This window comes from Podarcis tiliguerta, assembly GCF_965153285.1.
Source record: "Podarcis tiliguerta genome assembly, chromosome: 5".
Lineage (NCBI taxonomy): Eukaryota > Metazoa > Chordata > Lepidosauria > Squamata > Lacertidae > Podarcis > Podarcis tiliguerta.
In genome coordinates this window covers 75,683,039-75,696,733 of record NC_139538.1, presented here as the reverse complement: position 1 = coordinate 75,696,733, position 13,695 = coordinate 75,683,039, and the positions used below count along the sequence as shown (strand labels likewise).

General features: G+C 44.7%; 1 protein-coding gene across 2 annotated transcripts in view; it reads left to right on the top strand.

Annotated features, from left to right (window-relative positions):
* CDHR1 (cadherin related family member 1) overlaps positions 1 to 13,695 on the top strand; it is a 60,685-nt gene that overhangs the window by 12,583 nt on the left and 34,407 nt on the right. For both annotated transcript variants that reach the window (XM_083439980.1, XM_083439981.1), the window contains exons 7-9: positions 827 to 943; positions 4,839 to 4,982; positions 7,306 to 7,384. In XM_083439980.1, coding sequence (XP_083296106.1) covers positions 827 to 943; positions 4,839 to 4,982; positions 7,306 to 7,384 — 340 coding nt within the window. The remainder of the gene's footprint in view (positions 1 to 826; positions 944 to 4,838; positions 4,983 to 7,305; positions 7,385 to 13,695) is intronic.

Genomic DNA, 13,695 nt, shown 5'->3' with positions numbered 1-13,695 from the left:
ATGACCTGGAAAACTGTCCATGGATGAACACCGGCTCCCTTGCCTGAAAGCGAGATGAGCGCTGCAACCCCATAGTCGCCTTTGACTGGACTTAACCGTCCAGGGGTCCTTTACTTTTTACCTTACATCAACGTAACTCCCTGTTGTACTTCCCCCTTCTTTGGACAATGCAAATAAATGGGTGCTCACAATGGGGTGAGCACAGAAGCCTTGGCGGTTGCAGAGCATAAAGTGAGTAGAGTCTCCTCACTCAGAAAAAGACCCCTGACAATTAGGGTGGCCTTATGCCCTACTTTAAAGAGAACGGTCCTCTATTTTGAGGGCTGTCAGGTCATAGAAAGGGAGAGCTTTGAGGAGCAATTGGCAGCTGTGGGTCAGCAGACTGAACGAGTGACCCGAGTCACACGGTGCCTTCCCCAGTATCATGGGAAGCATGCACTTCTACTTAAACTATATCAATTATTTCTGAATTTGTGCCTCTACATAAAATTTACCGCATGCCAATTGGTGTCCTCTTTGGTAACGCAAATCTCCTTTCTTGGCAATGGGCAATTGGCCATGCTACTGTCAGAGGGGATGGATTCTGTGCTTGCTCCAGTTCGCTTCAGTCAGTTGACCTACTGGAGATTAAAACTCCATTTGTCTCAAGGAAATTCACATTGTGCAGAGTGCTCGTTCTTTTCGCGGGCAGCCGCTTGTTCCCTGTGTTGCCGTAGGTCTTGTTCTTTCAGAGCAAATAGTATAAAGTTGGTTTCTGACAGCAGGAGGATATCAACCTATGCATTAAAGACACACACAATCTTACATTTCTTTTCTTTTCTTCTAGAACATCCATACAAATAAGTTTACTATAGATCGCCACAGTGGTGTCCTTCGCATCAAAACCGGGATCACTCTTGACTATGAAAAATCCAGAACTTATTTTGTTACCGTGGTGGCAAAGGTATTTATATATTCTCCTGATCATACTTTTCCAGCTGTGGGGAAAACTGTACAAGGGCAAAGAAAAGGACCCTTGCAGGTGATAGAAATGGTGTGAGATCTAACAGGCCCGAAATAGCTTGTGACATCTAATATTTTCTCAACACTGGATCTACAGTACTTCTGCCAGTCTATCAAAGCAATCCTCAAGAAGTCTTGCTATGATTTCTCCTGGGGTTTACAGTGAAGGACATGGCCCGAGTATCTTTCCGTATTCTTGCCGTGCAAAGTTCTGGAGAAATGGTTTGTGGCAGCCAAACATATCCAGCTTTACCATAACAGAGTGAGTGGTATCCTGCAGAGTCTGTGGGTGCAAGATATCTGTGATATCTCTTTGAAAGAGATGGTGACGATTGGGCAGGGGTGGACAATTTCTCATCTTGAGAATGTATGGACCTCCCTTATTACAGAGCCAGGCCAATGGCCCATTTAGCCCAGACAGGTCAACTTTGTCATTTGAAGGGAAACTGCAATGGAAAAGTGCTGAATTAAAATACACCAAGAGCCTTGGTGTTATCACTTGTGGTCAGAGACGCATTTTAAATAAAATGACACATTCTACTCATGTAAATACAAGCTGATTCCCAGACCGTCTGTGGGCCAGACTGAGAAGGTGATTGGGCCACATCTGGCCCCCAGGCCTTAGGTTGCCTACCCCTGGTCTATACCGTCGACATTTTTTAAAAAAATTACCACTGCCGTATATATAATTATTGCTGTCTGTACTTTTCTGTATCTTATTTTTCTCTGACTGCACTTCTAAATGCACACACCAACCATATTCCTGAAACTTAGCCTAATGCTAATATAGACCATGAAAACCTATGTCGTATTATTTTCTTTTATTTTTGAAATCACTTTTATTTAGTTTTACAAATACAAAACCCAGATATATATCCATATAGAGAGATTCCTCCGAATCTCAGGACTTCCCCCCGCCCCCTCCACGGGGTCCCATTTTGAACATTTACAACTGCATATTCTTCCATATTCTAATTTTTATATCAACCCATTTTGTCCATTGTAATTGTTACACAAGCGAAATAAAAATCCTGCCAATGTTTCCATCTGCTTACAGTGGTCTCCTAAATAACTTATAATTTTTTCCTGTTCTTTTATAAAGTTTTTGTCCTCTTGGTTTCTGAGTTTTCCAGTCAAGTTTTGCTATTTTGGCATAGTCCACCAGCTTGCTTTGCCATTCTTTTCTCATAGGGACCTTGCCTTTTTCCCATCTCTGAAAAGTTATGTCATACTAAATGTGTACTTATGGTATCACAAGCCCATATATAGTACCATTATATATGTTTCAGTTATCCCACATAAGCTGGAAATATTAAGCGTTGTAACCAGCAGGTCTCTTTGTTGCATTGCAATCCTGTTGTGTAGTCAGGTGTGATCCATTGTTGTGGTTGCCCATTTTTAACTTCAAGTCCAATAAGAGCGGGTGAGGAAGAGCACTACTATGGATCTGGCCTCCTGGCAGTAGTGTTTCTGCTGTGTACTGGGATGGCCGGCTTTGGCCTGGGCGGGCAGGATATAAATAAAATTATTATTATTATTATTATTATTATTAGTCAGCAGCATAGTTGGGACGGTTCAAGTGCATCAGTTAAGCCAATCTGCTAGTCTTGCCTATATGGCCCAAACCTGCTACCTATCCTTGCTGTTCTGGGATAGCTCAGTCAGTAGAGTACAAGACTCTTTAATCTCAGGGTTGTGGATTCGAGCCCCATGTTGAGCGAAAGATTCATGCATTGCAGAGGGTCGGACAAGACGATCCTCGTGGTCCCTTCCAACTCTACAATTCTATGATTTTATGTGGCAATGTTACCACCGCTGGGAGGCCATATCTACAACATCAACCTTCCTCATCATACACTCCTGTTTACTTTAAAAAATATTTGTGAACAATAAACCTACCCTACACATCTCAGTGTGAAGGCTGGGTTAGACTCCTGTTCCCTGACATCCTACTTTTCTGGGTTCAGGAAGTTTTATACATGAGAGAGAGCATTCAGTCAAAAGGTTCCTCCACCTTCATTCTGAACTTGGACAATCCAAGATGGACTGTTATCTCATTATATTTCTGAATACCATTTACAAGCTTTTAGACATCAATCTGTGTGGTGTGGAGGAGGAGGAAATAAAATTGGGGTGTGTGGGGAGAAGAGAGTAATAATTAACTGAAAACAGATTTGTGCAGATCTGTGACTCCTTTGTACAGATGCTTTGTACATTCCAGTGTACAGGCCAATTCCCCTGGCCCAAGAAAGGGTGGAATGGACATAGTGACTATATGAGCTAAAGGTTTCGGGGCATAATCTGGTTGTTTGTGTAGATGATCTCTGAAGTTCAAAGCCCTGCTCAGCCATGATGATCACTGGGTGTTGAAAAGCTCCTCCTGGCTACATATGTCAAATTGACTCCTTAATTGCCTATGTTGTGCCTGCAGCTCCAGCAGGAGTCAATTCTCTCATAGTCCATAGAGGCTGTTTGCACTTTGATTATACCATCACAAGGGAGTCTCTAAGGGACTCCAGTCCTCTGATTTTTCCTTCAGAAATAATGTTGCCAAGATCAGTGGGGTCTTACCTTCATGTGTCAAGGCCTGTATTTAAGGATTCTGGGTAAATCCAGCCTCTGGTACCCTATAGGAGAGCGGAATTTTCCGACTTAGCTACCCTTTGACCAGTTGAAGCTCAAATCTGCAAACAAAAGCAAACAAAGCATATGTGATGGATTTACCTCGGCTGAGGAACAAACAAGAGCAATTAAAAATAAAGCAAAATTGAGAAATGCGTAGAAGCATTTTGTATACTGCTGGGTTCATATTCCAAATGAGTCATTGAGATATTGCAAATGGGTTGTTGGCAACAAGTGTTTGTTCTTTGCTTATCGTATATTCTGCAGAGAGGATAAATTCAGATGAATTGGGGGGGGGGGATACTGGCTGGTAATTTGATACCACTGATATTGTGCTGACACAGCGAAAGGCTTGCATCCATGAGGAGCACTGCAATAAATCCTTGGTCCAGTGACAGTAACCGTTGTCACCTTGGGAGTGGTCCCCGGGGAAAAGCCTCTCTCCTTAGAATCCTGGGGATGTAGAATCTTGGACACTTAAGGTCAGGCCTCCTCAGAAGTAGTTAACAGAAGAAAAGCTGAAAATGAGGGGGAACTTCCTATGGTTCAGGGAATGAGCCCCATCTATTTGTGCCAAATCAGATATTTCCTATTTCCACCAGTTCTGGTGTACGCATAATTTTCAACATGTCCAGTTAGTCTATTCTACCAGGAGCAGAGCAATTGTCAGGCTTCGGGGACCCTTTTGCCATAGATTAGCAGGTCAAAGTGAAAAGAGTTGCTTACCATTTAAAGAGTCTTTAATGATCACAGCAAAAGACCAACACAGCCATTCTCGAAATGACGGTGTTTCCAATTAAGGTTTCCACCCACTTCCCCCCTCGTCATTTCTGCGCCTTGCAACCTGATCTTGCAACCATTGTGCCTTTTGTGCAGCCACCTTATCTGCTCTACGTGTCCTTGGACTGATAGGCTGGACAGTCTCCAGTGAGAGAGAGTCTGTTAGCTCTATCTCTTCCTATTCTACTTCACTTTGCTGCTCATCCCAACTTTTGTCTTCAGAACTATGCCCTTCTGCAAACCATTGTTCCAAATCTATACTGTCCTCCTGCTCCTGGGTAGCTTCAGGATCCAAGGGGAGGGGGAGGCTGCCACCATTCCTCATCAGAGCTGTACTTCTCAGCCTGGTCTCTCACTCCAAATGAGTGGAGCACATTTTTGTGTGTGTGAAATGCAAAGGGATCCTAAGATCTTGGAACTGTTTTACATCCTAGGATGGCGGCGGCAAGCTCCGTGGCAACAACAAGGTGTTCTCAGCCACAACCACCGTCACAATCAATGTGGAAGATGTTCAGGACACACCTCCGATGTTTGTCGGCACTCCCTACTATGGATATGTCTATGAGGACACTCTGGCCGTGAGTACCGCAAGAATCATTTCTTGTGCACCCTGCCAAAATGATGTAGCTTCTGCAACAAATAACTGGAGGGGGGAGGATGCAAAGTGCACTTGTGCAAGGAGATTGCTGATTTCCTTTCCGACAGTGAGTGCTCCCCACAAAATGTCCAAGGTCCCTGGACCTTAAGGGGTCACTTTTCAGGGGAGTTGTCAGAAACTGGGCAGAGGAGGAATGGTGGAGACTGCCTCCCCAGCCTGACCCTTTGAGAGGAGAAGAAGATAGTTCAGAATTACATCAGGGGTTTGAGGGAGGTCACAGCTCAGAGGCAGATGAGGGGGGAAGCTGGGAAATAATGGGAGAGGAGGAGGAAGAAGCACCAGAGGGGGGACAGCTGACAGACACAGTGTCTTTAGAAAGCATTCCAGAACCCCCCTCTCCCAGAACCCGGCAAGCATTGAAAGTATGAGAGCAAAGAGCTCAAAGGCAAAAGGCACTTTTCAGCACCTGTGGCGAGGATGCAAGAGGAAGTGGGAGAGATGGAGGGGGTGGAGACTCACTCAGAGCAATGCCATTATTCTGAGAGGCTGCCTTCCAAGCCTCTCTCTGTGAATATTGAATAAAAAGCAGATGGTGAGGACTTTTCCTTGTCTTGTCCATTCCTGGCAACCTGCTGTGGGGGTTGGGTCCTCTGATGCCTGACAGGAGTATGGGCAGCTCCTGCTTCAAGAGGCGGCTGAAATATCATTTCACCCCACTTCACGCACAGTGGATTGTATGTGCACCCTTGGATTACGCTTGATGCTCCGGAATTAATCAATTAAAATCAGATCATATTGAAACTGCATCAAGTTTTCCAAGTGTTTTTGGAAAGACGGTAGGGGGAAAGGAGATGAACAAAGAGAGTTGAAGCAGACTGGCGGGGGGGGGGGGGACACGTACCATAAATGGCTTAGCAGAAGTATTGCTTAGACAAGCCATGTTCTTACAGAATTAATTTATGATGCTCAGATATAACGAAGGGTTGTAGCAAGATTATACGCACACGTTGTCCCCAGCTATTTGACTTTGCCAAATGGTAAGGCCAAGCCTGCTTAATGTCCAAACTGAACTTACATCCACTTGCATTTTCAACCTCGGCAGAAATCCAACTTCAACCTGCAGGAGCTTATCAGGTTCGGTTAATCCTGGTTTAGCTTGTGCAAGTGGATATAAAATTCTCCAGAGCTGAAGCAAGCTCATAGTTTAGCTCTGTGGTGCTGCAACTTGCTGTTCAAACCATGTTTATGGAGGCTTCCGCCTCCACAATCTGCAGTTATTTCTGTAGGCACTGGTACCATATTTCACTGCCCATATTGTTGTAGCCTGCCCAGTTAGAGGGCAGGAGAGAATGATTTTGAGGAATATTGGAGGTGTTTTTCATGCACTTCATAATCCTTGGCAATAAGAGGTGTTATAAAGTTGTGAAACATAATAATTTACTTTGTGCTGCTATTAACCAATGATCTGGAAATGCCTATAATTATTAAATACGCCGAGTTTTAGTGTGTGTTTTTATGGAGCTCACAGAGGAAATCAGGGATAATTAAGCATTAATCACCTCCACTGTGAGCCCTATAACCAAAAATATTATCATATTATAATGATGGAAAAACTCACCTCTTTCCCTGCTTAGTATGTCAGAAACTCCACATAGTAAAATGCTCTTTCCAGGTTTACTATTATTTACAGATCCAGGTGTTGCCCATTAAACTTGCAAAGGGAGTGGATTTTCAAGTCGAACATTCTTTTCTCTTTTTTTAGCATATTGCTTTCTTAGCTATTGAAGAGGATTTCTTCCTAAAGCACTTTTCAAAGCCCCGCCATTCGCTCCCCCCCAAGCTTTCCAAATAATTGCAGAAGGATGTGTCTCACTCATTAGAGTCCAAGGCAACTCTGAGATGTGGTCAACCCCTCCTATCACTGAGCAAAAAGTTGCTGGTCCTTACTTCTTCCACCAGAGATATCGAAGCTCCTTGATTTGTTTCCAGCTGCTTGAACTCGGTCTTGCCGCGTTCTCTGCTAAAATACACCATAAAAAAATATAGAAAAGTTATTCTCTGAGCAGAACTAGAAATACAGAACAGGACCTTTAGCTCCTCTCTCTTTAATCATTTACCATATCATGCCGGTGAGCTTGTGTTTGGCAAGGCTAATTGCAAGCAGAGTGCTCAGTTTATATTGTGTTGCCTGTCTACATGGGAGAGAGCTGATGCATTAGGTTGGCTTGGAGTTATATTTTACAGCAGTTTTACCTCCCTGTGTTCCCTGTTTTCTTTCCCTCTTTCTCTCTCTCTCTCTCCAGGGTTCTGAGGTAATAACAGTTGTTGCTATTGATGGGGACCGAGGGAAGCCTAATGACATTCATTACCGTCTTTTGAATGGTAAGTTTACTGGGTTGGTTTGAAATCCTAAAGGAATACCTAAAGCCATCAAACTCACTGTTTAGTTTCATATATGCAAGGAAGCCTATCAGATATAAAAGAACAGGTATACTTAACATTGCTTTGATTTGCTGTAAAGCTTATTATTGATTGATTGAATTTATATACCGCCCTATACCCGGAGGTCTCAGGCCAGTTCAAAGAACAAAATCAAGATATAAAACAAAATATATAATCAAAATAGATATTCGCTCTCACTGTGTCTAAGAAGGCACAGGGAGGTTCTAGGAGAGTCAAAAGCTTCTCCCAACATGGTGCCCTTCAGACTACAATGCCCTTCAGCCCAATGGTCAAGGATAATACAAGTTGTACACATCGGAAATGGGCATATTGGCCTCTCTGGGACTCAGCTATAAAACTGCAAATGAAACATTTAAAATGTGTTGTAAAATCAATATACAAATGCGACTCTAGATGGCGACGGTGAGCTATGCCAAATCCGATGTATTTTTAAAAACTTTTTTGGGGGGGGTAAGCATTTTCACAGTGGTTTTTTTTTTAATTTTTATGTGTATGTGTAGATTCTACCCATGTCTGCCTGTGTGTTGGCAGGCCCGTTTCTCCTCTTTTAATGAACTGCATTTGGTTATGAGGATTGTGATGATGAGTGAACCAATTTTAAGCCACTGGGCAGGATTGCCAGTTGGCCGAGACTGTTGCAGGGGTGATGCTTGAGAGCCGAGAGCTGGTTTGTGACAGATCATGGGGAGTACAATTGGATGAGATAAGACCTGGGGTCTAGCAGTTCTTAGTGGAGATAGAAAGCAGTACAATGCCAGGCAAGGGAAAAACATGATGTCACAGTGGAGCTCTGATAGACATGGGGTGACAGGAGCAAACGACAAAGGTTTTCCTTTCTTGTTTTTTGTTTTTCAATTTACATTTTATATCGTCTTAATGCATTTTTTGTTATACAGTCCCAAATGACAAAGGTTTTCAGTCCAGATGAACTAGCCTGCTTCCTTAACTCTGGCCCCTCCACACAGAGACTATGTTTCTACTTTTTCCCTTGACAGCCAAGCTAGATTAAATCCATATGACTGTCTTGATTTTTGTTTTTAACTTAAAACTCTTAATTCAATCAGGGCAGTTTTGTTGGAAGGAGTTAGTCTATTATTTGAAGCTGCTATTAGTGGTGGGGTTGCGGGGGGGGGGGGAGAGAGAGAGAGAGCCAAGTAGAACATGGCATTATCTGCAGAATATTTACCCTCAAACTAAGGATTATTTCACCCATAACGTCTATCTTCATATTGGGGAAAGGACGTAATGTCTAGTACCTGGTGTGTGAAGGATGATTATGCTGGTCCCAGGGGTTAATCAAGAGGCAAAGTCCAAGTCCAGTCCATGGTTGATGAAGCAATATGAAGGCAGTCCATAAAAGTCAAAGCTGGGTGCATGGCAGGGTTCAGGCAGGAACTGACAACCACCAACATTGCTCCCGCAACTTGGGACTGCGGCTGACTGGCTTTTATCTGCCCCGAGGCATAGGGCGGCCCCGATCCTCAGGTGACTCGCCTCTCCTGGCCTAGAGGCGAGCACTCCTCCTGCAGGAACTTAGTTCCCTCCCCCTCTCTGCCCTGAGCCTCTGCAGCTCAGGAGAGGCTGGAGGGTTACCGGACCCAGAGGCAACCTCCTCTTCCCCTGACGGGGCTGAGGGTGGAGCACCTGCAGGCAATGAGTCCTCCACCCCCTCAGGAGCCAGAGCAGACTCAGCTGGTGCCTGCACCTGAGGATCCAGCACAGGTGAGGAAACTTCAGGCTCAGGCCCCAGCACCGGCTCAGCTGGTTGTGGAGGCGGGGAATCCTGTGCAGGCTGGGATTCCTCAGGTTCAGCATCTGAATCCGAATCCCAAGTCATCACACCGATGTGGAGAGTACCTCTGGCTGAGTTTCCCCAGCCACTCTGGGCGGCTCCCAATCGAGTGTTAAAAACAATATAGCATTAAATATTAAAAACTTCCCCAAACAGGGCTGCCTTCAGATGTCTTTTAAAAATAAGATAGCTGTTTATTTCCTTGACATCTGATGGGTGTTCCACAGGGCGGGCGCCACTACCGAGAAGGCCCTCTGTCTGGTTCCCTGTAACCTCACTTCTCGCAGGGAGGGAACCGGGCGCTGGATCTCAGTGTCCAGGCTAAATGATAGGGGTGGAGACGCTCCTTCAGGTATACAGGGCTGAGGCCTTATAAAAAAGGCCGTATAAAAGCGGAAGTTGTGGAGAGAAAGGGGGAATGCAAGTGAGAAGAGCAGAAGGGGTGGAGGAAGGGGGTGTGGTGGGGGCAGACCGCCCCAGGTGTTTTCACTGAGGGGGGTGATATTTGGTGCGCTGCTCGCCCACAACTCCCAAGCCTACCCCAAGCTGCTGGGGGAAGGGGGAGCTGTGCTGCTTTGCCAGCGGCATTCCCCCCTTCCCCCTTCGTTTTGACAGTCTGGGGGAGGATTGGGAGTCCTGGGCAGAAGGCGCACCGAATGTCCGTCATTGGCGACTCACTCCGCCCCCAGCTGCAGGGCACACGTGTCGCTCCATGCACCCGAGTGGCTATCCTGCGCCTGGGGGGGGGCACCCTCCATGCCCTGCCCCCCTTGGGAGCGCACCTGCCCTGGGCAGCGTGGGCATATGCTCTGCCGCCAAAGAGCAGAACCTTCCTTCCTCACTTCTGCAGTTTATCTCCTCACAGATTGTCTCCCAGGTATTGTTTTCCCCTCCCTGAAAGTCCTGCTTTCAGTTTTGGGGTCCAAACTGTGGGGGCCAGGGGAGGAGAAGTATAGAACTGGAATGGGAGAGTGCAGTTCCCTTCATCTGCCCTTCAACCTCTCTCTCTCTCTCTCTGAATTTACGGTATATGTGATTGGGGCACACCCAGTTTCAAGGAATAGGTTTTCTGCCTATTACTGAAAGCTATTTCAGTAGCTTTATAAGAATGACGTATGGACACGCCTCAATCCGTTCCGATATTAATTTGCATTTTTATCTGGTCTTTTCCATTCCTCTGCAATCAGTTTATTTTGCACAACTTAGGTTGCACTTCATTATCTACCAATGTGAAAATTGGGTGAGTCTTTTAAAAGAGGCCCCGTGGAACATGTATCCATGGGGCCTCTTTTAAAGGACTCGCCCTGTATATGCATTTAAATTGCTGTGGTTGTTTTTGCATAGCACAAAACAGACACACATATCATGGCAAGTTATTTAAACTACCAATTACTTTCCTTATATGTTGTAACAACAGATGCAGGATTTCTGCATACTTGTTCTTATCCAAGCTTTTTGTACCATCTCAGTCCCATGTGATGTTTCATACCTGTTACCCAGTAGAATTGTAGGAAGGTCTATCATTCTTATTAAAGAATAAATAATGCTAAACGATTGAAAAGAACTTTATATTTTATATGCTGGCAAATCCTCAAGAAAACACATGATGGACTATGCTCTGAATTATCTATTTCCACATAGCAATTAGGCAGTGAATAGCATGACATATGAGCACTTGAAACTGCTATTGACTTCATTTCCATTGTAGTCAAGCTTTCCTTTTCTGCCCTATGAATCTTGATAATGGCCCTCCACACAAGTCAATCCGTGTTCAGTGCGAAGTCTAATGCCTTCTAATGAAGTCACAGTTATTGCAGATATTAGCAAAATGAGACATTATTGGACAGTTTTCAAAATGAGCATCAGTGTTAAATTAGAGAAGGAAACAGAGAAGAGTATCGATTATGTTTTATTTAACTGGATTTCCAGCACTCCTAGTTTCAAACTAGATTTGGCTAAGCCCCAGAATGTATTTCATCCCCCGTATGAAAATTCTCTTGAACACATGCTGCACTCCTATTGTACTGAACATGTTGAACGTGCATGCACCAGTCAGGGCTGCATGCATGGAGCTCTGGTCAGAAAACCAGAGGATAGCACTGATAATTTTTTTGTCAGGTCTGAAGGGTAGGGGAACAGGGAACAGGGGCACTCAATCTCCCTATGGCAGTGTCCCCAGATGTTGCACTGCTTGAGAGTAGACATGAGTCAGTGAGATTTAAGGCCTGGGGTAAGATTTCTGAGGGACAGGAGCTCATGATCTACTGTTGGTTCCCTAGTTTATGTGTGCTAGGACACAGGAGGCGCTGTGGTCTAAACCACTGAGCCTCTTGAGCTTTCTGATCAGAAGGTTGGCGATTCAAATCCGCATGACAAGGTGAGCTCCTGTTGCTCTGTCCCAGCTCCTGCCAACTTAGCAGTTCGAAAACACGCCAGTGCAAGTAGATAAATAGGTACAGCTGTGGTGGGAAGGTAAACAGTGTTTCTGTGTGCTCTGGTTTCTGTCACACCAGAAGTGGTTTAGTCATGCTGGCCACATGACCTGGAAAGTTGTCTGTGGACAAACACCAGCTCCCTCAACCTAAAAGCGAGATGAGCACCACAACCCCATAGTCACCTTTGATTGAACTTAACCGTCCAGGGGTCCTTTGCCTTACCTTTTACCTTTATCTGTGCTATGAATAGGAGAGCAAACTGTATGGATGTCATTTTGGAGAATGCACTCAAAGATCGCTGCCAGCCACCTTCAGTGATGCTCTGGTGAAGGGATTGAGCTTGAAGTGAAAGTACATGTTTGCTTTTAGACTGCCTGGCCTTCACAACTCTCTCTCTCCCAACAGTGTAGTAGCCATCACAACCTTACAGTATCCTCTTAGTCAGTTGCTAGAATCAGAGGGTCAGAAAAGATTCGAGCTGAGCTGCGGTTGCTGTCAGTGCCCAGGCATGCACAAAGGCGTGCATTGTGCCAGCACATGCATGCACATTGACAGCAACGTATGCTCAACTGCAACAATTTCTGGCTGCACATGGACCTGGGATAGCTCAGTCACTAGAGCATGAGACTCTTAAGCTCTGTGTCATGGGTTTGAGCCCCATGTTGGGCAAAAGATTCCTGCATTGCAGGGGTTTGGACTTGTTAGAATTCCTGCTCCATGATTGCAGTCATGGGATTGTTGTCTTTCACATGATGGTATATGTTTTGACTCCACAGAGTGGGAAGTGATGGAGAAAGGATGTTTGTGTTACTGTGTTCCATGAAGTGGGACTGTTGTCCTTTGTTCTTTTTCTCTTTGCTGTCTGATGCTAGAGAAAGAAGGAGCCATGTTGCAGTGCTCCGTGTGTGTTTATATGTAAATAAAGTAGATTATCCAAAATGCTGAGTTGCTGAGGTCTGTTACGCATGATGCGCAAACTCTACAGATCCCTAAGTGTGCCAGTGTCTGTTGGCATCGGTCGCTGTGATGTTCGGGCAGAAGAAAGCTTTTGAAGCTCCTGAACAATTGACCAGGAGGGAGAGAACATGCCAGTCAGGTATGTGTCTCTGCCAGGGTCCTACTCGAGTGTAGGCTGAGCTCCTGACAGGACTAGATGACCCTCGGACTCCCTTCCAACTCTACAATTCTATGATTCCATACAGTGCTATTTTTCTAGAAAAAGAGGTGCCAGAACTCACCACGAACACCACCCTTGTTCTATTTTCATGGCAATGGCGCCCACCAGAGAGGTGCCGGAACTGAGTTCTGGCAAGTTCCAGCTGAAAACAAATTCCTGATTCTATGATTCTAGCAGCTGGCCAAGCGTATCATATTTTGATTGGACCAGTAAACTTAGTAGTAGCTTGGAATCCTACCTGGTGCTGAACTTTGTCAGAAATCTCATGTATGCCGTTCCTGTGTGTGCATGATTCCTTATCTTTGTGGAAGCTTAAATCTGTGTGCATATGTCACTATCTAGATTTCAACCAATTATGGTATGAGAGGTAAAAATTGTAGTTGTTTAGAGATGATTGGAAGAGAGACTTCTTTTATCCTACCCATAGTTCCATGTATGGCAGAAATGGGGTTCTGTGTAATTGAGGACTAGACTCAATATTTTCTCTAGCACCTTCCTTTTTCTACTTGGCTGTGAAGAAAAAAGATGGTCACTCTTTCTCTAGGTCTGCAAAATATTCTGATTTATGTATGTATACATCACCAATATTTATTTGCCCCTTTTTGGCCACATACAACTCAACAAGCCAAATGCAAGCGATCCACATTGGTCTGGTACTGGTTCTAGATTGGGTGAATCATGAGCAGCCCAGTTCTAGAAGACTAACTAGATCTAAAAATCAAGATTTTAACACTTACAGCTGCCTCAAGTAGTCATCAGGAAAAAACCCAAGCCTCTTGCATGACTCATATCTTTTCATATTTTTTAGATTACTTGGTAATGGAAT